General features: G+C 38.7%; 1 protein-coding gene across 15 annotated transcripts in view; it reads right to left on the reverse strand.

The window, feature by feature from the left end:
* The window catches only part of LPP (LIM domain containing preferred translocation partner in lipoma), a 733,292-nt gene that overhangs the window by 121,119 nt on the left and 590,888 nt on the right, over positions 1-21,285 (reverse strand). For all 15 annotated transcript variants that reach the window (XM_032298549.1, XM_032298548.1, XM_032298557.1 and 12 more), the window contains one exon: positions 6,848-7,017. In XM_032298549.1, coding sequence (XP_032154440.1) covers positions 6,848-7,017 — 170 coding nt within the window. The remainder of the gene's footprint in view (positions 1-6,847; positions 7,018-21,285) is intronic.

The following is a 21,285-nucleotide window of genomic DNA, read 5'->3' on the forward strand; positions in this document are numbered from 1 at the left end:
TGACATACTTTTTTTTCAATGGTTCAAGAATATGTAAAAGAGAATGTGTAGAAGGCAAAGTCTGATACAGCGTTATGTAACAAAAGCAAGGTATTAATTAGTACTTAAAGTATGATCTCATTGTGTGTGTGTGTGTAACCACATATATACAGATGTGTGGTTATATTTACATACACATTTGTATACCCACACATAAACATAATAAAAGAGAAGTTCATGATAAAATGTAAACTATTATATTTAGATGAGAGAATTACACACCTTTCTTCTTCTATTGGCTAATTTTTCTCTAATGAGCATAGGCTAATGAAAAACTTAGGATTTTAAAAAAGAATTACCGCCATAAGAAAGTTTATTCTGAGCTCAATATTTCGTTAACATATCTAGAAATAAAGCAAAAAACATATCCATAAAATTTAGGTTGCGTTAACTGTTGTTTTTTTTTTTTTTTTGGAAACCTTGACATTATGAATAAATGCTAATAGAAAAAAATAATTAGGAAAAAGGTAAGCTAGCAACAGCAAATACGATTTCGAGTGTGTTCTGTTAGATGTAGAGATAGCTCGAATTGGGAATCAGGGGGCCAGGGTCAAGTTCTCTGGCACTCACACTCTACGGAACTGAGCAAACTGACACTTTTGAAGATTCAGTTTCTTGCTACTGGAAATGAAGGCAGAAGTAATTGTAACTATTTCTTAGGGTCATTAGAGGGTAATATGATAAAAGAAAAGTACGTTATAAAAGTTAAAACACTGAACAAATGTCAGTGTCAATATCGGTTGTCATTATGAATATTTTTAACCATGATTTTTTTTTAGCCTCTTAAGGCCTCAAATGCTCAAGAAAATACAAGGGCTTATAGCTTTTCATCAGTAGAAGTTCAGCATTTCAGGTTCTGTAATACTGGAAAGCACGAGTCAGGTGGTTATCCATTAAAATTTTTGGGGAAATGCCTACAGTTATAGCCGATCTTAAATCTGGATAGTTGGGGCCTGTCAGGATCTTCATGTAGAAAGCTGAACATGGGCTGGGACTGGTGGCTCACTCCTGTAATCCCAGTGCTTTGGATGGCTGAGGTGAGTGGATTGCTTGGGGTTAGGAGTTTGAGACCAGCCTGGCCAACATGGTTAAACCCCATCTCTATGAAAAAATACAAAAATTAGCTGGACATGGTGGTAAGCACCTGTAATCCCAGCTATTCAGGAGGCTAAGGCAGGAGAATCACTTGAACCAGGAAGGTGAAGGTTGCAGTGAGCCGAGATCATGTCATTGCACTCCAGCCTGGGTAACAAGAGCGAAACTCCATCTCAAAAAAGAAAGAAAGAAAGAAAAAGACAGAGAGAGAGACAGACACAGAGAGAGAGAGACAGAGAGAGAGAGAGAGAGAGAGAGAGAGCACAAAAGAAAGAAAGAAAGGAAAAGAAAAGATAAGAAAAAGAAGTTGAACATGAAGTTGCATGTTGCACGTGGTGGTGCAAGCCCATAGTCCCAGGTACCTGGGAGGCTGACGCAGGAAGATCATTTGAGCCAAGGAGTTTGAGTTCAGCCTGGGAAACAACAGCAAGATCACATCTCAAAAAATACACACACACACACACACACACACACACACACACACACACACACATAAAATTAGTTGCAGAATGTTAGCATGGGCCAAGCAATAAAGTACAAATTAGAAAAGCTGTTCATAGTATTTGTTTTGTCATTTACTTTGAAACCATGAGCGATACATTTGTAAAATGAGACTAATAATCTCCCCATTATCTATTTCACAAGGCTCTACTAGGTACGACAGCATGCAATAACAGATGCTTGTTAGCATTATAAAATGTAAGAGGCTGTATGAATGGAAGAGATAAGTATTATTCCCAGTAGGTAACATGCTTAACCTTTCAAGAGAGTGCTTGACAAATTTTTCTCTTTCTCGAGCCACTTTTCTCCTTCCTGAGAGAGTTCTGGTGAAATGATGATGTAACATCAAGAAGAAAATGTGTGTGTGTGTGTGTGTGTGTGTGTGTGTGTGTGTGTGTGTGGTATGTTGTGTGAAAGAGAAAGACAAGAGGCACAGACAAACACTCCTTGGAGATGAGAGAGCAGAGGTAGGCAATTAGAAAAAGAAAGGTGGAAAGTTCATGTGAATTTTTCAGGTTTAGTCCAAACTCTTGCCTTCTTTTCCAATGTTCACATAAAGCACTGGCCATAGATGCTTTTAAAACATTTTATTAAGAGGAATTGAGTATATAAAAGAACAGCTTTCCTGCAGAGGTACAAAAACTACCTCTTAATGTAGGCTGAAAAGTTAGAATGTTTTAACTGTAGCCACGTGGTGACATAAGGGAGCAAAAGGCTGTTGGTGTGTAGGTCACTAATGCGCCAAGTTCAGGTACCTTAAAGTGTTTAGTCTCCTGTGGAGCTGGCCTCCTATTTTCGGAGGACCTTTAATCATTTGAATTTCAACTCTAGTAAAAACATCTGTACCACCTTCTGCTGTCGGAGAGTTAGGACCTGGGTTCCATCCACTCTGAGTAAGAGCACTGGTTTAGCGGAGGATCCTTGGCTGCCACTTTGTAAACAGACTTTTGCTGAGAATTTCTGATGCACTTTGTCCTAGGCTCAGACTCCTTGGTAATGCTAGGGATAAAACAGCAATTCTTTTGCTAAAACTATACTTATGAATAAGGCTGTCTCATTATAGGCGGAAGGGTACTTAAACAGGAGGTAGTGTTGCTGTCCTTCATACTCATACCAACATAAGAATCTTCTTAAGCAAAGCATGAACCTCTTCTTCTAATATGTGCCCTTATATTCCTTCCATGACATCTATTTATTTCAGTATTTCCATAGCAACCACAGCCAGGAAATTGCCCCAGATTTAGAGGATGTCTATATTGTATCACATTATACTAAAGGAAAAAAAAATGATAAAAGTGCTATTAATCAGATTAAGCACTTATATTAGTAAACAAGTTCATGTATATAAAATATCACAACTGCTTATTCCTTATCTTTGAAGATAAGGAATAAATTGATATTTCCTTTTAGTAAATGAGGACACCAATACTCAGAAGCTAAATGACTTACCCAAGGTCACATCAGGAGAGCTAGAATTAGGATAAATACATTCTATTGATATCACTTCCCAACGAAGTTTTAGTAATCTTTATTTTAATCTGTTTACATATTCAAATCTATAAGAATAATCAAAACTAGGCTTTCAAGAGACATATCATCAGAGAAGAAAAGCATCTCATTGATTTTGCTAATAATTACACAAACTTAAAATAACTATGACATGATGTGCTTATCATAGTAATTCAGAAAATATAAATAAACTTCTCCCATAGGGGACAGGTTGCAATTTAACATAGGTTTCATTATTGTTGATGGTTCTGTAAATTAGAAAAATATTTCTAAAGAAATCTAGCAAGGTAACGCAAAAGTCCTCCAGATTAAATTTGATTTGGTAATATAAATCAAAGAATTTATGCTAAGGATATGATTCAAAATAAAAAATAAAAATTTTATTCAACTGTCTATCAGCATGTTATATATAATTCTAAAAGTTTGGAAAACACACAATACCTTTTGACTGGCAAACGGTTTTAAAATGAAGTGTGTTATGAACATTTGTATTAGGTTAATAAAAAATAGAAAATAAAATATGTAAAATGATTAAAGAGAATTACAATGCTTGACGGAATCAAACTAGTTTATTCATACCTACTTAAGCACAAGTATTAAGAACAAACTCAATAAACCACAGGAAAATATTAAAAATCACTGAACCAAAGCTGAAGACATTATTGGTGCATTTTCCCTCAATATCATGTAAATATGTAATTTAAATAGGATTGTAAGTTGATCAACAACCAATTTAGGCAGAAGTAAATTTAATTTATACTAGACTGGTCTCATTTCTGAACTCAGAGTATCAAACATGGTGGTCCTTATACAGTAAGCCACTGTCTTGAATATTCTCATTCCATCAATAATGAAAAAAAGAAAGACAGCCACACTGAGTGATGGCCAACAGCTAGGTTTGCTCTGGTTTATGTAAAATACCTTTTAGACATCAGTTTTCTACAGTGTAACCAAAGGCAATTTTGCTGGATCACACAGAAAATGCTTCCTGTTCTAAGGCCTTTGGTTTCAAGAGAGGCACACAGTTCGAGGATTCTCCTTACTGCAAACTCGACCTTCAAAGTAAATTTGTTTTATTTTATTTGCTCAGTTTCCTCAACCTCTTTACACTTCTAGTATGCAGCTTATTGGGCTTACAAAGTTCAGAAGAAATTAAAGTTCTGATACATCCATCTGAGGGCTTGAGGGCTGTGCTGAACTCAAATCAATACTGAACAAGGGTCTTTGAGTAAAGCTTAACTGAAAATTCTCATAAGAATTAAATTACATTTTAGAGTCACCACAAATAGATCTCATTAAAGGAAAACTGTGATTAAATGTTCTTATGAGGGAAAGAATTAAAAAAAAAAATTGGTTAGAATTTCCATTATTTGAATTCACTCAGCTCTTCCAAGTATGTGATTAAATATCTCCCAAATAGTTTTCCTTGTCATAAGCATAGTATAGTAACAGTAAACCAAAGAATAAAGGGCTGGCATCCTACAGAATCACGGAGACCCATCCTATGCCTGGAATGGAGATAGAAACTTGAGCCCACACACTATAGAAACCTATTATTTAGTCAGAATAGACATTCTCCAGTTTTATTACACATTCAGAAAAGCAAGCAAACATTTAAAAATGGGAGAGGAGTATGTCTGAAAGGTTATAATTTCTTTAAGGCCAGTGAATTTCATTGCACAGGTAAGGTTCCCACATTCAGAAATATTAAACAGGTCCAGAAACTTTCTATTAAAGTTAATCCCAGAATACCATTTATTCCACTACTTTTCCTGAAGAGGCCAACTGTGCTTTACAAGGATCATCTCATTTCTTCTTCATGAGCCTTTGGGGAAAATAACTGCCATCATCCCCATTATATAGATGAAGAAACTGATTCTTAGAGTAAATAACTTTCCCAAGGAGATGAAGCATTAAGTGACGGAACCAACTTCAAACTCATGTTCTTCCCACCCTATTACATTATTTCCCAATACTGTATGATTTCTACTAACAAGAGCTAAAGAAGGCTGCCACAGGAGCATCATTAAAATAGCAAAAATCAACAATGGAGTCAAAAAGAGACAAAAAATAGACACAAGAGCTATAAAAAAACCCCACAACAGTTTGTTTTACTTGGTGTAAAGATGCCACTGGGTGCCTCGATACACTCTGCCAACATCACTACCTGAGGGGTCATGGCAACAAATAATTTCACAGACGCGGTCCCAACTCATTGTGAATGACACTCTGTTTAGTCTGTTTAAAAAGGCCAGGAATTATGTAACACCTTTCTTTTTTCAATAAAGATTTTAAGCTTTTGTTTACTAGACTTACTTTTATGCATATCTCTCCTTCCAGATCAACAGCATATTACTTTTTTATGTTTAGGAAAACTAAAACCATGTAGCATCTGCATGGAATAGAAGACTGTGGAGTGTGAATAACTGAATGTAGCCTTGGTTCTGATACTAACGATAGGTCATATGAAGTCACTTTCCTCCTCTCGATGTCTTGGCATTCTCATTGCTAAAGAGAGTAATTACGCAAATTATTTTACGATTTTTTTCCAGCTCTATCATTGTATGGCTTTACATGTGTTTAAGTCACCTTTTGAAAGAAAATGAAATAAAATTGAACCTAAGAGAGATGAAAACCCATATTTAATCCTACAAAGCCTTAATCTTGATGGACTTTCAGGTCTGTGCTACAGATCCCAAGGTTACAATGAGTTACAGCTGCCAACTTATAGGAAAATACTAACCAGGCCAAACACTTCTTCAATAAATGTGAACTTTGCAAAGCAAAGTATGACTCCCAATACCTTGTACTCAAGGTTTATTTTATGTTGAAATCCCGGGGCACTGAGGGCCAAACCATGACTGTTTTGTGGGTTTGCAAAACAAACAAACAAACAATCACACTACTTTTCCCATCAACATGTGTTAAACAAAGATTAAAATCATGTTGAAGAATAGCAAAGAAATTTACATTAGATGATAAAAGTTTCTATTCATCAAATTGCCCTATCAGAGGATAGTTTAACAGGTAGATTAAGTAAGCAGCATTGCAAAACACGAAGGTAACATGACCGAGAATTTTTCAGTTACCCAGGTATATTATTAAGATAAAGTTTTGTGTTCTGTAATAAAAGAAAACAATGATAAGCTGATTCGGCATTACTGCTATTTCTCTTTAAGGTGCTTTATGATAAACAGTTCCTCTGTTTGCAACATTAAAAACCGGCTCGATAAGAGGGGTGAGAAATATTTTGGTAGACGAAGGTGACTCAAAAAGTCCAGTATTCTGGAAGAGGACTGACAAGTCCAGAGATTCTGTAAAGTTTCCCTGAAAATACTGGGACTTGAAATGCAGGGTAAGTTCTTATAAGAGGTGTGACTCAGCTACTTGGGAAGCTTTCTGATACTTCAAGGAAGAAAATTTTAGCTTGTATATACATGCTCAAAAGCCACAGGCTGATGATCTTCTAAATGGCAGTCCCGCCCTAATACACCTTTCTGACCTCATATGAATGGGGGATATGCAGAAAAAATTACAATATGCCAATTTACACACACACACACACACACACAAACACACACACACACATTTTGAAGTCTAGGAAGAAGTAAAGATTTGATGGCTATTTTCTATCTGGAGTGACTGGCATTCAGCCACAGAAGACGTCTTTGCAAAGCACTTGAGAAACAAATCTGGAACTTACAATGTAGCAGGGCTCGCAGTATGCCTTCTTCTCCACCGCATAGAACGGCTGCCCTCGGAGCTTGTTGTTGCAGATGATGCAGGTAAAACAATGCACGTGGAACACCTGGTCCATGGCAGTGCATCCTGTACCTTCCCCCACGACGTTTTCTCCACAGCGAGCACAGCGGCCTGAAGAAAAAAAAAGGTTTGATAAGAACACACTTAAGAACACTTTAGTCCTGCTAAAGCTGAAGTGGAGGAGAGAGCAGATTCATCACGTCAGCAGAAATAGAACCCCCAGTCCTGCCGTCAACAACACCAGCAAGATCACCGGCACAGGCACCCAATCCTCTGCAAGATTGGCATGGCGGGGATTTTACATTAATCAGTTGAGGAGATTGTGTCTCCTAGCCTACGTTCTTCCAGAAAGGAATGGTAGAACCCGGTCTCTGGCTTTGAGGCCAGTGCTCTCGCTCTAATCTCACATGCAAGTATAAAAGGAACATGACTCAGGATGTTTGGAGTGGAAGGCACGGTCTAGAAAACAGTACAGAAAAGCCTTTCTTCTTGGAGATTCTATGCATCCAGTTAGAATATAAGATAATTGGCTCCAAACTCAAATTTTAGTTCCTTTCACAAAAGCCCTGTTTGTAAAACCTCTGCAGCCAGTCCTCCGCAACAGGCAGATCACAAGGCAGTCCTTTAATTTCTAGATCGCTTTGATGGCTAGAAGGTTCTTTCTCCTACTGAGCCATAATGCTTCCTCATTCTAACTGCTTACCCCATTGTTCTAGTTCTGCCTTCTGAGACCTCATGAAACAAATCTCTCTTTTGGACTTGACACCCTTTAAGATATCAAAATTCAGCGAGCATTTCTTCCATGTCTGTTATTCCCTTGAACATCCCCACATCCTGCAATAGTTTCATATACTGTAGGGTTTCAAGTCTCTCAGGGCCACGGTTCTCATTGTTCATGCAATATTCTGCATAGTTCATGCAATATTCTGCATAGCTCCAGCATTCTTAAATTGATTAATGTGGCATCTGGCCTACATATGGACATCAGGTTTCAGTTTTTAAAATTTGCAGTAAGCTTTAAATGATAACAATAAAATATTATTTCAAACAAATATTTATGTCAGTGAGAGGCATTATGCTGGTTGCCATCCATATCTCTATCTGGCTTCATCATGGGAATCTTGAGCCAGACGCCATGTCTACATCTAGTTTCCCTTCTTAGACTTTGTTTCTGCTAAGTTAAAAAAAGTCCTATCTAATAATTACAGAACATTGGGAATGTCAGCCAGAAGCCGTAGGCTTTGATAGGTAAGGTATAGCAAACATAGTGCTTCTCATATGTCAGACGTTTTTCTAGTGGCTTTAGATATATTAACTCATTTCATATTCACAACAATCTATATGCAGGTACTGTTATTATGCCTATTTACAGATGAGGAAACAGAGTCACAGAAATGGCTAACTAACCCCCAGCCTGAGCAGTCTAGCTTCAGCGTCCATGCTCTTAACCACAATGCTGTATTGCCTATTCCCAGTTCTGTGCATCTGGATTAATACAGATCTGATGTGAGGGAGCATTATGGAGAGACTTCTCACTGAAGACTGCCTTCAGCCCTCCATTGTATTGGATTGACAGCCGTTTCACACTTAAATATGAGAGGGCTAGATGTTTCAGTGTGAGAGAAAAAAGGTAAATTTATGTCTAATTCTCTCCAGTTGTGGCCCTGAAAAGTATTTCTTTATATCATGTTGTGGGATTTGAATGTGTCTTTAAATATAACCCGAAGTATGCATCTTAGGTTTTTTTTTTTTCCCCCCTAAGGAATAAGAAATATGAAGGCCAGTTGCAGTGGCTCATGCCTGCAATCCCAGTACTTTGGGAGGCCGAGGTGGCAGATCACCTGAGATCAGGAGTTCAAGACCAGCCTGGTTAACATGGTGAAACCCTGTCTCTATGAAAAATACAAAAACTAGCTGAGCATGGTGGTGCCTGCCTATAACTTACCAGCTACTCGGGTGGATGAGGCAGGAGAATCGCTCGAACCTGGGAGGCAGAGGTTGCAGCGAGCTGAGGTCGTGCCACTGCACTCCAGCCTGGGCCACAGAGCGATATTCATCTCAAAAACAACAACAGCAACAAACACCAAAAGTGTTGGAAAAAGAGTTAAAGTATTGGAAACTGAGCTGTCACTACTACAGTTGTTATCATTATAAAGACGTGATACTACACTTGATACACCACTACAGTTGATATTATTAAAAGTCTTGATATTTGATGAAAAAACTGTGTATAGCATTTGTTTGTGGCAGGCTTTAAATGTGAATTTGTACCTGTTTTTATTATAAGATAAAAGATGGCTTTAACATTTTGGACCTTCCTGCCAACAGTAACAAAGCTGTTTCTTATGGCACTATTTTTGTAATTATTCTGAAGAAAAAAAAAAACCAAAACCACACACACAAAACTGTGCTCTGTTTGAAAATGATGCTTAAATTCTATCGCTTCATGCCACCCTTTGACAACATTTCGTTACAGAAAACGAATTGGGGATTAGGAGTAAGTGGATTGCCAATCCCTACGACTATTAAAAGCGTATTAGATTCCTGTGAAAGCTGTAATTTTATATTTCACATTTGTTAAATGTAGGCAGGTCAACAAAATTATTTTTCTATATTACTCTTTCCCTTTCTAGGTGTCAAGCAGGTTCACAACATAGTGCACGAGGGGCCGTGAGGGATCTGTGGGCCACACTTGGCCCTTCCAAAAGTAGTTCACATTAAATATTAAACTCTTGGTCATGGCAGTCTACTAAGCAGCTAAAAGTAGCAATTTTGATTGAGACTATGATGCCCAAAGTGTAGTATCTGGAATCTAAGAACCTGAGCCTACATGGCTTATGGAGAGTTTGATAGCTACCCATGCGGATCTGGGAGCAAACTTCAATCACTGACTTAGAGGGAACAGCCGGAGCAAAGCCTTAAAGGTCAGGCTGAAAAGATAAGCTTCGAGATGGTCAATCTATTCAACCTCAACTATCTACTCTGGCCCACAACCATGTTCTGCTTCTGGGTGATAAAAATGAGTTAGACAATGTCAGTGCATCTCACAGTCAAGGCTACCTACATGCAATAGTCACATGGCAAAGCATGTAACACGTCTTAGAAGAAAGTGTTATGGAATGTGGGAGGAAAACCACATTCAGAGGGGCTCAGGAAAGGTTTTGTGGAGAAAGAAGCATTTGAGCCCAAACTTCAAGGATGGAATTTTGACAGGTAAAGGTGGAAGAGGGAAAAACACTCTAGTTTTCCCCCACAGAGAGAATGAGTGACTATGGCTTGTATACCAAAACACCGCAGTGGCTGTTTGATGGCTTCTCATGGTTTTGTCTTCCTAGCTATGAAAACAGATGGACGCTATTCCTAAGGAAAAATCTTCTATGTGATGCTTTGGAGAATATTCCTCCAAAGTGGGACAGCCTAATATGCTGGACTCAAACACGGCCAGCTCTGCTGCCTCTCGTTACTTTTTCTATTCTTGGGATACACTGGGGACACCGGCCTTGAGGGAAATCAGTCTGGCGCCTTTGAATCACATGTACAGAAAAAGAGCAAGGAACAAAAAATAAAAATAGCCCCTCACCTCAGCAGAACAGAAAAGGTACCCAAATATTCCCTTTTCATATGAACAAACATTTACAAGCTATGTCCTTTAGGGAAAGCTTCAGAATGAAGAGAAAGTTTCTCAAGCATAGTGTATCCTTGCCTCTAGAGGGACTTACGCCACACATTATTAAAAGCACACCACGATCTTAACGCCCATCTTTTAGACGAGTATCTCCGCGCTTTTAAACAAGATAAACTAGGAGGATGGTACCAAACTTTGAGGCATCAGAGCATGAAGGAAACACAGTTGATTATCTCAGACCCAGGGATAGTGTGAAGAGCTCGCTGGCAATGCTGAGCACAGTCAATCAAAAGATGCAAAGACAGAGGGCCGGCGGCCTATGGAGAACTTTGTCAGTGAATTAAGATTTCCAAAAAAACCGAAAAGGTGTTTACGTGTTATTAATTATTTTCTACATTGCTTTGTACTGACTCTAGATTCAGCCATCAATTATTCTTATCCTCTACCTCCGCTCTCCCATCTATAGCAACCTCAGCAATGTCTCGGAAACGTCTGTCTGCTTTCCACCACACGCCTACTACCTAATCATGTTTCCTTTCAAGGGCTATTGCAATGGCTTCTTGATTGTTCTGATATCTCTGATTTACTTCCTCTTACCCACAGACAGGCTCTACACAAGTCTTAATAATGGAGCTAATCTGAAAAGTGAGAAATTAAACAAGTCATTTTTAGGGATGGCATGGGTGAAGTGTGGCATTCCAGGCAAATCTACAGGTTGAACAAGGGAAGTAGAATAGTGTGATATGGGTTTTCAAGGTTTTTTAAATTAATTAATTAATTTTTTGAGAGACAGGATCTCACTCTGTTGCCCAGGCTGCAGCACAGTAGTACGATCATGGCTCACTACACTCTTGAACTCCTGGGCTCAAATGATCCTCTTCCCTTAGCCCCCACCACCAGTAGCTGGAACTATAGGCACGTGCCACCATGTCCAGCAAATCTTTATTTATTTTGGGACAGAGTCTTGCTCTGTTGCCCAGGCTGGAGTGCAATGGCGTGATCTCGGCTCACTGCAACCCCCTGCTTTCCAGGTTCAAGCAATTCTCCTGCCTCAGCCTCCCAAGTAGCTGGGATTACAGGCATGTGCCACCAAGTCCTGCTAATTTTTGTATTTTTAGTAGAGATATGGTTTCGCCATTTTGGCCAGGCTGGTCTTGAACTCCTGACCTCAGGTGACCTGCCCGCCTCAGCCTCCCAAATTGCTGGGATTACAGGCGTAAGCCACCACATCCAGCCATTTAAAACTTTTTCTTTCTGTAGGGACAGGGACTTGTTTCGCTTCGAAGGCTGGTCTCCAACTCCTAGGATCATGCAATCCTCCTACCTTGGCCTCCCAAGGTGCCAGGATCATGGGCATGAACCACTGTACCAGTGTCATATTTATTTTCTCTTTTGGTAATATGAATTTGTTTGTTTCATAATGGCAAAATAAACTTTTTAATTAAAAACGTTTTTCCTGTGATCACTACACAATTGACAAAATAGGCCCCAGACCCCCTTTTGCAAGCACTGCTTATTTTTGAGGCAGAACCAAAGCTGTCCATAGCCATTTTGAAAGTTGATGTCATGGTGACTGCGGATGACATACTCCCAAACTTGCCCATCATTCAACATCAAATGCAAAGTAATAAAGATGTGGAGACATCAAGCTAGGTCATATTTGTCTTCATGTCTTTCTTGCTACTTGAATTATAATAGACATTTCAGGCACAAGCAAAATTAATATTGTACCTTTAAATATGATAATGAACTGAAGATTTATATGCCAATTGTATGATATATCAGCATTCCCATTAAGCACATTCTTCAATATATTCTGAAAAAAGTCTTGTTCTAAAAGTTGAATCAATAAAATTATATAAGGGTAGTGAAATGATGGCAACGTATTCCTAGAAACAAAACCTGCTCCAATTTATCCTACATATGGCCACTGAAGTTATTTTCCTGAAGCACAGTTTCCATTAAGCTGATTCAAAAATTATCTTCCACTGAAGGCACGAAAAGATAACAGAATGAGTTTGCACTGTTTATGTGACAGGCATATATGACGTTATCTGAAGGTTCTAGGATGGTGGCATTTTCTTATCACCAAAGCTTTTATTTCATGGACTCTGGCATATCGAGGCATATAATAATGGACAACTTGTTTCTTAAACTGCTTATATTCTAGGACAGTGACTCTCAGTCTTAACCTATATATTGCAATCATCTGGGAAATCTAAAAAAATACTATCCCTGGGTCCCAACTCCAAAGATTCTGACAACATTGGTCTGGGGGTGGGATATTGCAAGAGAGAAACTGTTAAAACTCTCAGGTGATTCTATATTGAGTCAAGTCAGGCTCAGTGTTCCAGGGGATGCCTATTTCTGTCCTGCTTGTCAGAATAAAAGCTGACAAGTATCGTCCAAACATGTTTCATCCGCATGCAAAACAGTTTGGGGACAGACTGCTCAACCACGAGTTGGCTGAAAAAAAGAAATTCCTAAGGCATCATAATACATGTTGTTTTTCACCAACGAGAGTATTCTCCCTAATGCTGTCTTTATATTTTAGTTTGAAAAGTTTGTAGTGGCTTTCCATCCATTGAAAATATACATGAGCAGAATCAGCTAAATTTTCTCATAAAATATTTTGGTAGCATTGAGCCAGAGAAAGCGGTTTACTTATATTAATTGGAAGCAGTCCGATAGAACAGGCTTCTTTTAGGTGGCTGATGAATTTATCATATGGCGCTGCTGTAGCCTTAGACAATACAGGATGCAGAAAGAATGTCAACTGATAGCCACGTAAAGTCAGGTATCATTTATCACATTATACATCAAACTGAATTCTCACTATTTTCTTGGGACTCTGTCTTTAAATAATGCAGCAATATCCAGTCTCCTATGGTTACTGCCACTTAATTTTGTGAATACAAGAGTTTTTATCATATCTAAAAGCAGGACTGTAGGACACATGTAGTTCTGTCACTGTGCTTATGTATATCTGATTCTGTAGAGAGCTTTGCAGGTTCAACAAGTATGTGGATAATGGGGAAAAGGTAGCTGCGATGTCTGCTCCCTTCTCTCTTGTTTTTCCCTCTATGCACACACACACACACACACACACACACACACACTCTCTCTCTCTCTCTCTCTCTCTCTCTCTCTCTCTCAAATACTCTCAACAAGAAAAGGATCAAAGTCTGCCATTAGGATGAGTGGTAGACATAAAACACTTTCAGAGACAGTCAAATTAAGAAACATTTTAACATCTTAGTCCAAAAAGAGAAATTAAGCTAAAGTAAAAAACAAAACAACAAAACAAAACAAAAACACACACAACAAGCCAAAACCCCAAGGTTGTCAGGGAGAGGAGTTCAGGAATGAGTGGATAAAGGTGTGGGTAGCAAACCAGATGAGATGAAGTCAAGGCTGTGATCTCCCTGTAAGGGGAAGTTGTTATAAGGTCTAACCACGATGTGATTCATTTATAGATAGTTATTTGCTTAGCTTAGACCTTCAGGTGAGGTGGTAAGTTAGGAGGGGGAGTCCCACATAAGGTAGCAAAAGCAAGCATGTTTTACTGATGTAAATATATGTATTGTGAAGGAGCCTAACAAAAAATAGAAAATTATTATGCATTTTTGTCTGTGCCAAGTAATGCCCCAATACTTCACAATACATTCTTTCGTTTAGTTTTATCAACCAATTATTCTCCTTTTAAATAAGAAACCTGAGGTTTCATCACCTAACCAAAGTCTCAAAGGTAGAATGTAGTAGGGCTGAGATTGGAACCAGGTCTGACTTGTAAAGCCCATTTTCTCAATCAGCACATATTTCTCTGTATATTATTCAATCAGCACATACTTCTCTGTATATTATTCAATCACAACTCTGACGCTATGGCTGTTGTTTAGGAGCAGAACCCATTAATGCCTGCAGCTAAAGAGGAAGGGCCAGTCCAGTATCACTTCTCCACCCCCACAAGCCACAGGGGAGCTTAGTGAAAGTCGTGATCTACCACAGGTGGGGAATCAGGACAGGTGATGATGTGTATCCTTCAACGTTAGCTTCCCACCAGGAATGTGAGTATGAGAACCATTGCTGTAACAAGAACTGTGTGCTTGTGTGTTCCACAAAGAGAAGTTTGTCCTGGGTTATTAGAATGCAGTGATGGCTAGTGGTAAATGGCCCAGGAGCTACATTCTAGGAAATTGCAACTTCAATATTAGGTTGAGAGGGGCTGTGAGTTGGGCACCATATACCCTGTTCCCAACCTTCACGAAACTAATAACATCTACACAGATAGTCATGACAGTAACTTTTTGATAACAACTTCCCATCTCAGGAAAAGCAGCAAAATCAAAACAAAAATACCACCACCACCACCAACAAACAAAACAAAAATGACACTGCTTTGCAGTTTAGAGTATAATACATGGTATCTTTTGAACAAAGTTAGATATACCATCGTGTAAAGAAAATCAGATGTGCAATTCTTGCCTTTGTTACTAGCTACTGGCAGCCTGGTCACGTTTCCTAAATTTCCTTGTCTTCAAAACAAGTAGGTGAGTAGGTACACTCACTAGATAAGTGGTCTTAGTTGAGTCACTTATCCAGCCATTCTGTCAATCCCTCAACAAGGCATTTATTTAGTTTCTATTCTGTGCCAAGTACTATGGTAACCTTTCCCAGGCTTCTCTAAGAAGGAAATGATCATAATTGCCTTAAATACTTGGCTATACAATTTGGAGAAGGTAACATCTAGAAGGTGTCCAGCATGAGACCAACTTCTTTCTCCTTCAAACTATAGGAGGTACAGTTCAACGTCAAAATAAAGAGCTCACAACAACTAGAACAGAAAGATGCATGCTTTGGACTGTTCTCTAAAGATGACAGTCAATGAGGGGAAAATAGAGGTCGCTATGTCTCCGAGGCAGTTAAGATTTACATTTATCAATATTTTACTGATGGAATTCTGTGGTAAAAATTTCAATCCTAACCCTATACACATTTGTAGACCCTGGGGTGATGATAACAGTCAATATTTATTCAGCACTTTTTATGTGCCAGGTGTTTAATTGTATTATTTCATGCAATCACACCAACAACTCTTCTATCTTTAGCTCCATAATAGTTGACGAAAAGGCGGCATAAAGACATTACGTGCCTTGCCCACAACCACAGAGTTAAATATTGAAGCTGGAATTGGGGCTTAGGCAGTCTGACTTGAAATCTGTCCACATAACCAGATTTCTAAACTTATTATTTTAAAAGTCCAAAATTCCTAAAATTATCTGGCCAGGCAGGAAACTTGATTAAATGACAGAACATTCCTGACAGAAACAGCAGTATTTCTTTTGGCCAAAGCAAGATTTCTCTTGAAGTTAATTTTTACACATAGACATTTTCACATTCTCAGTCCTAATTTTTAATCTAGTCTTCTATATGTAGAATTCACCTCATGATTGATCTACTAACAGAAAAACCAATATTTACTAGTATAGTTAGAACCGCTATTGCAACAATTATTTTTGACTTATGATTTGAATCTGCTCCATGATCTCTCTCATGGGAATTTGTAATTCCCTTCAGTCCATTCAAAGGGCAAATTTGCCCTGGTACTTTTAGCTTTTGTGGTAGGAAATCTCCAAGTTTATTCTGATTATTTGAGAACAAACCTGACAATAAGGGAACCCAAGAGGGTGTTTCTAAAGCTACTGTATTTCAGCAGCCAGCAATAAAATAGTCTTCCTCCTGTGAAGTCAACAAGCATCCCTTATATTTGTCTAGTGCTTTATCTTATTTATTAATGCATTTGATCCCTCAGTAATCTTTGGAGGCAGCAAATCAAGGGTTATAATCACTCTCATTTTAAGAATAAAAATACTAAAACTTTGGCTGGGCACAGTGGCTCATGCCTATAATCCCAGAACTTTGGGAGGCCGAGGCAGGCGGATCATGAGGTCAAGAGATCGAGACCATTGTGGCCAACATGGTGAAACCCCGTCTCTACTAAAAAATACAAAAATTAGCTGGACATTATGGCACACGCCTGTAGTCCCAGCTACTCGGGAGGCTGAGGCAGAAGAATTGCTTGAACCCAGGAGGTGCAGGTTGCAGTGAGCCGAGATCATGACACCGCACTCCAGCCTGGCACCTGGCAACACAGCAAGACTCTGTTTCAAAAAAAAAAAAAAATATATATATATATATATATATATATACATTTAAACTTTAAAAGGGTTAGTGGCCTGTAAAACTGGTTCAATGTGTGACTTAAGACTATGTAAACTTAGATCAGATCCAACAGAGTTCAGGCTGAAGAATATGTTCCAAATGAGATGGAATCCATGTATATAACATGTAATCGTCATATTGATACCAAGGCATGAATGGGAGCCACAGTTTGCAGATAGAGAGCTATGACTCATTTTGTAAAGAACATTAGGTTTTCTCTAGTGTCCCTCTTACCTTCCTGTTTCACAAAAGAAGAAAGCAGACAAAAAGCAGTGTTCACATGGAACAGATTCTCTGGATAGTAAACCTGTTTCTTTTTTTTTTTGAGATGGAGTCTTGCTCTATCGCCTAGGCTGGAGTGCAGTGTTGCGATCTCGGCTTGCTGAACCTCTCGGCCCTAGGTACCTCCAACTATTACTGGCAGGATACATAAATATATATATACGTGTGTGTATGTGTGTGTGTGTGTGTGTGTACACACATACAAATAAAATGTAAGGACTTCCTCTAAGATATATTGCTGTAAAATAAATTTTCTTATTAATATTAATAAAAATCACCTGTATGATGGAGCAGATATACTTGCATATCTGGGGCTTCCATCCAGTGATGACATTCTACAAAATTTCCATACAAAATCCACACGGTGGAATGCAAGACTGATATGAGTAGACTGATTTTTAAGATATGAGTGCCTCGCAAATACAGGCAATGCCATTTAGATACTCATTAGAGTGGGCAGATGGGGCCACAGATCCTTGACACCTGATGTTACATTCGAGCTCACAGGGAGACCCAGAAGGCAGGGCCTCAGGCCATTTCCATGCTTGTATCTCTGTAAAATTCTCTTTGCTAAACTGTAGTCTGCATCTGATTCCATCTCCAGCACTTGCATAGCAACACTGAGCTCTCTGAGCACTGAAGTGACGTCTAGGGAACAGTTATTAATATACATATGTGTGCACACAGTATGTGGAAATATGCAGGATTGAAAGTGATTAGTGTATTACTTTTAGGTAATACTTCCCGCTGGGACTATGCTCCTGGAAAATTCCTCTCTCTTTACAGAAGCTTGCACAGTCATCTGCTATCACTTACCAGAATGTTTGGGATAAAAATGGTGTCAATTTTAAGGAAACACGCTTCTCAATTTTCTTTGTTAACACTTGAATAAAACATTAGAAGGTTCTTACTTTTCTCCTCTCCTTTTTCATTCAGAGAATAAGCCCCTTCACAATCTTACTTTGTGTAAGGGAGAAAATAGTCATCCTTTCCTGCTACCTCCAGATTAGCAGAATCACTGGGTTTTAAAGTAGAGAAGTTTAAACTCCATTATAATAAAATCCACCGGCTCTCATAACTTCTCAGTTGCATGGCAATGCTTTATAATAAGAACACAGCAAGAAATCACATTTCTACCTGTAAGAGTTTATAGGCCTGTGAGATCATCAGAGCGAGCAGCAGAAAAAAGGCACGGAAAGTATTGTAGGAAGGATTTGGTTGGGAATGAAGGTACACTTTCTGGACCAATGAAAGTTTTGGGAAATGAAACACTGCCTAGGAAGCCATGTACCAGGCTGGCCAAATTTTCTTTCTATGACCCCCATTTATAAAATAAATGCACTGAATCAAGTGTTTTTCTAAGGACCCTCCTAGTCTTCAGTTTTCATTATGAGATCAATTTTATAAGATAAACATGCAAACTAAATTTTGATTAAGGTTGAGGGTAAGGAGAATCTACTCTGTGGTGATTTCTGGGCAGCTGTCAAGACCTCACATTTATTGACACATTATAAAAGTTATAAAATAACTTTGGGAGGCCGAGGCGGGTGGATCATGAGGTCAGGAGATCGAGACCATCCTGGTCAACATGGTGAAACCCTGTCCTTACTAAAAATACAAAAAATTAGCTGGGCATGGTGGCGCGTGCCTATAATCCCAGCTACTCAGGAGGCTGAGGCAGGAGAATTGCCAGAACCTAGGAGGCGGAGGTTGCGGTGAGCTGAGATCGTGCCATTGCACTCCAGCCTGGGTAACAAGAGTGAAACTCCGTCTCAAAAAAAAAAAAAAAAGTTATAAAATAAAACATGAGAAAACTGGGCAAATAGGTAATGTGATATTAATGCCAATGAAGTATTTCTGGGTGATTTCTCTTGTACTAATGTACTTTCCATATTTAGATTATCATATTTAGTAAACACATTTAATTTTTACAAGATGACTAATATCCAAATCCCTAATAACTAGTGAGATAAGTCAAGAACTTTCCCTTACTAAGGCTTGAAAGGAGCTCTCAGAAACCATGTAAGTCCACAGAAACTGCATAAAAACAGGTAAGCTCAGTAACAGTTTCCAGAATCAACTCCTATGTGATTTTATTTGAAGTTCTCTCTTGGGCAAGAGATACCACCCAGGCAGAGTGCAAAGTTGAAAGTCTTTAGTAAAAATTTGGACTGTAAACACAGCTTGGCATTATCAGCATTCTGTTAAGTTCAAAGAAGAGATAGTTACAACAAATACAGCTTGCTTTATTTCTGAAACAAAACTGCGTGTATCTGTGGCCATACTACTAATTAACCTGTAGATTGTTCCTTTCATCTATTCAGTGTTTTTCTTCCCCCTGTTACAACATGTTGGGGTTATTTTTCCCATATGGAGTATATTCAAACAGTTTCCTTACAGGCATTAGAGAGAGAATGGTGCAAATGATTAAGGGACTAGAGATGCTGACTGTACGGAAAGATTAAAGAAACCATATCTGTACACATTAGGAGGCTGACGGGTGACCAGGGAGTACCATGATGATGGCCTATAAATATGAGAAAGGTGTAAACACTGAGGGATAATTTAGCCTGGTGCAAGTGATACAACTGGGAGGGATGGTATATCTTAAAGAAAAGGGAAGATCATTATTCAAGAAAAAAAGTTAAATGTGTAAGATGCTAGCCATGGGATATGGGAAAAGGGGAACAGGCAGGCTAGCTGAAAGAGCAGTGGGATGAGAGTCAGAAGACATAGGTTGGCTCTACAATGTGTAGAGCCCCATGAGGCCCATGGTGGTTCAATGCCGTTTCCAAGGTATACATGGCTCTACCATGTATACCATGCCTCCCCTAGAACAAATGGGCATCTATAATTACCACATAAAATAAATGTAGACCATACAATTACCATGTATACCTTGGAAAGGGCATTTAACCACCAAGGGCCTTAGTTCCCTCTTTTGGAAATTAGAGTATGGACCAGAATTAGAGGCGTTCAAAGCATGCTCCAAAGAAATTCCTGTAAGATCGAACATCATTAACTCAATTTAACATTTATAAAGCACCTATGAATCTTTAATATTTGTGATAGATAATGTAGGGCACAAACATTAAAATAAACAGATATCAAGTGCTTGCTAGACATCAGGCACTGTATGTCAAACCAAGAATATAAAGATGAGTAAGACTTGACACCTGCCTTCCCTAGAACAAATGGACATCTATAATTACCATATAATTACCATGTATACCTTGGAAACGGCATTGAACCACCATGGGCCTCAGTTCCCTCTTTTGAAAATTAGAGTATGAACCAGAATTAGAGGCTTTCAAAGCATGCTCCAAAGAACTCCATGGTTCTGAAGATCCTGCCCTACTGATCCCCACCAACAGAGGAGGAAGAATGAATGGGGTGTGGTGATTGCCTGGAGCCCTTTAGTCTGTTTCATATCTATCTCATCAGCTTCCTCAGAATAACTTCTGAGGAATTTATCAAGTTATAAAAGTTTGTGATTTAAAGTTAGAAAGAAGAATTAGGGATCAGCTATAAATCCATGCCTATTCAAAAGACTCAACAAGGTGGAAGACTCAATAAGGTTATGTTTTCACAAAAGGTTTACTGAGTGGTTACCCATGGACCAACAGAGCCGCTGGAGCAGTAAGACAGAAGTGCTGTTGCCCTCATGGAACCCACATTCTAAATGTCACTCTTAATATAGGATTGTCAAAAATTCACAAATGAATAGAGGAATCACTTATGTAACTTCCAGTAATATTGAACATAATTAACTCAATTTAACATTTACCAAGCACGTATCAGTCTTTAATACTTGTGATAGATAATGTAGGGCACAAATATTAAAATAAACAGATATCAAGTGCTTACTAGACAGCAGGCACTGTATGTCAAACCAGGAATATAAAGATGAGTAAGACCTGACACCTGCCTTCCCTAGAACAAATGGACATCTATAATTACCATATAAAATAAATGAAAGCTGTTAGAGAACCACACAGAAATACCATGAACCATATAAGAAAGCTATTAATTCTTTCTAGAAAATGGGCTCAAATTGAAGGAGGGATTATGATAAGAAAAAACTTTAGAAAAAAGACTCAAGATGGGGAGAACAGTTTTCCTGAGTGGAGAAGCAGGAAGGGGGGAGGCATTCTAAGTGAAGGAAAAGGCAGTAACAAAGAAAGAGAGGGACAAAGTTGCGTGGAACAGTCAGAACCAAGAGAGCAGGTAGGGCTGGGAGGGAAATCAGA

This window comes from Sapajus apella, unplaced genomic scaffold (assembly GCF_009761245.1).
Source record: "Sapajus apella isolate SASKATOON/1434 unplaced genomic scaffold, GSC_monkey_1.0 scaffold38, whole genome shotgun sequence".
Classification (NCBI taxonomy): domain Eukaryota; kingdom Metazoa; phylum Chordata; class Mammalia; order Primates; family Cebidae; genus Sapajus; species Sapajus apella.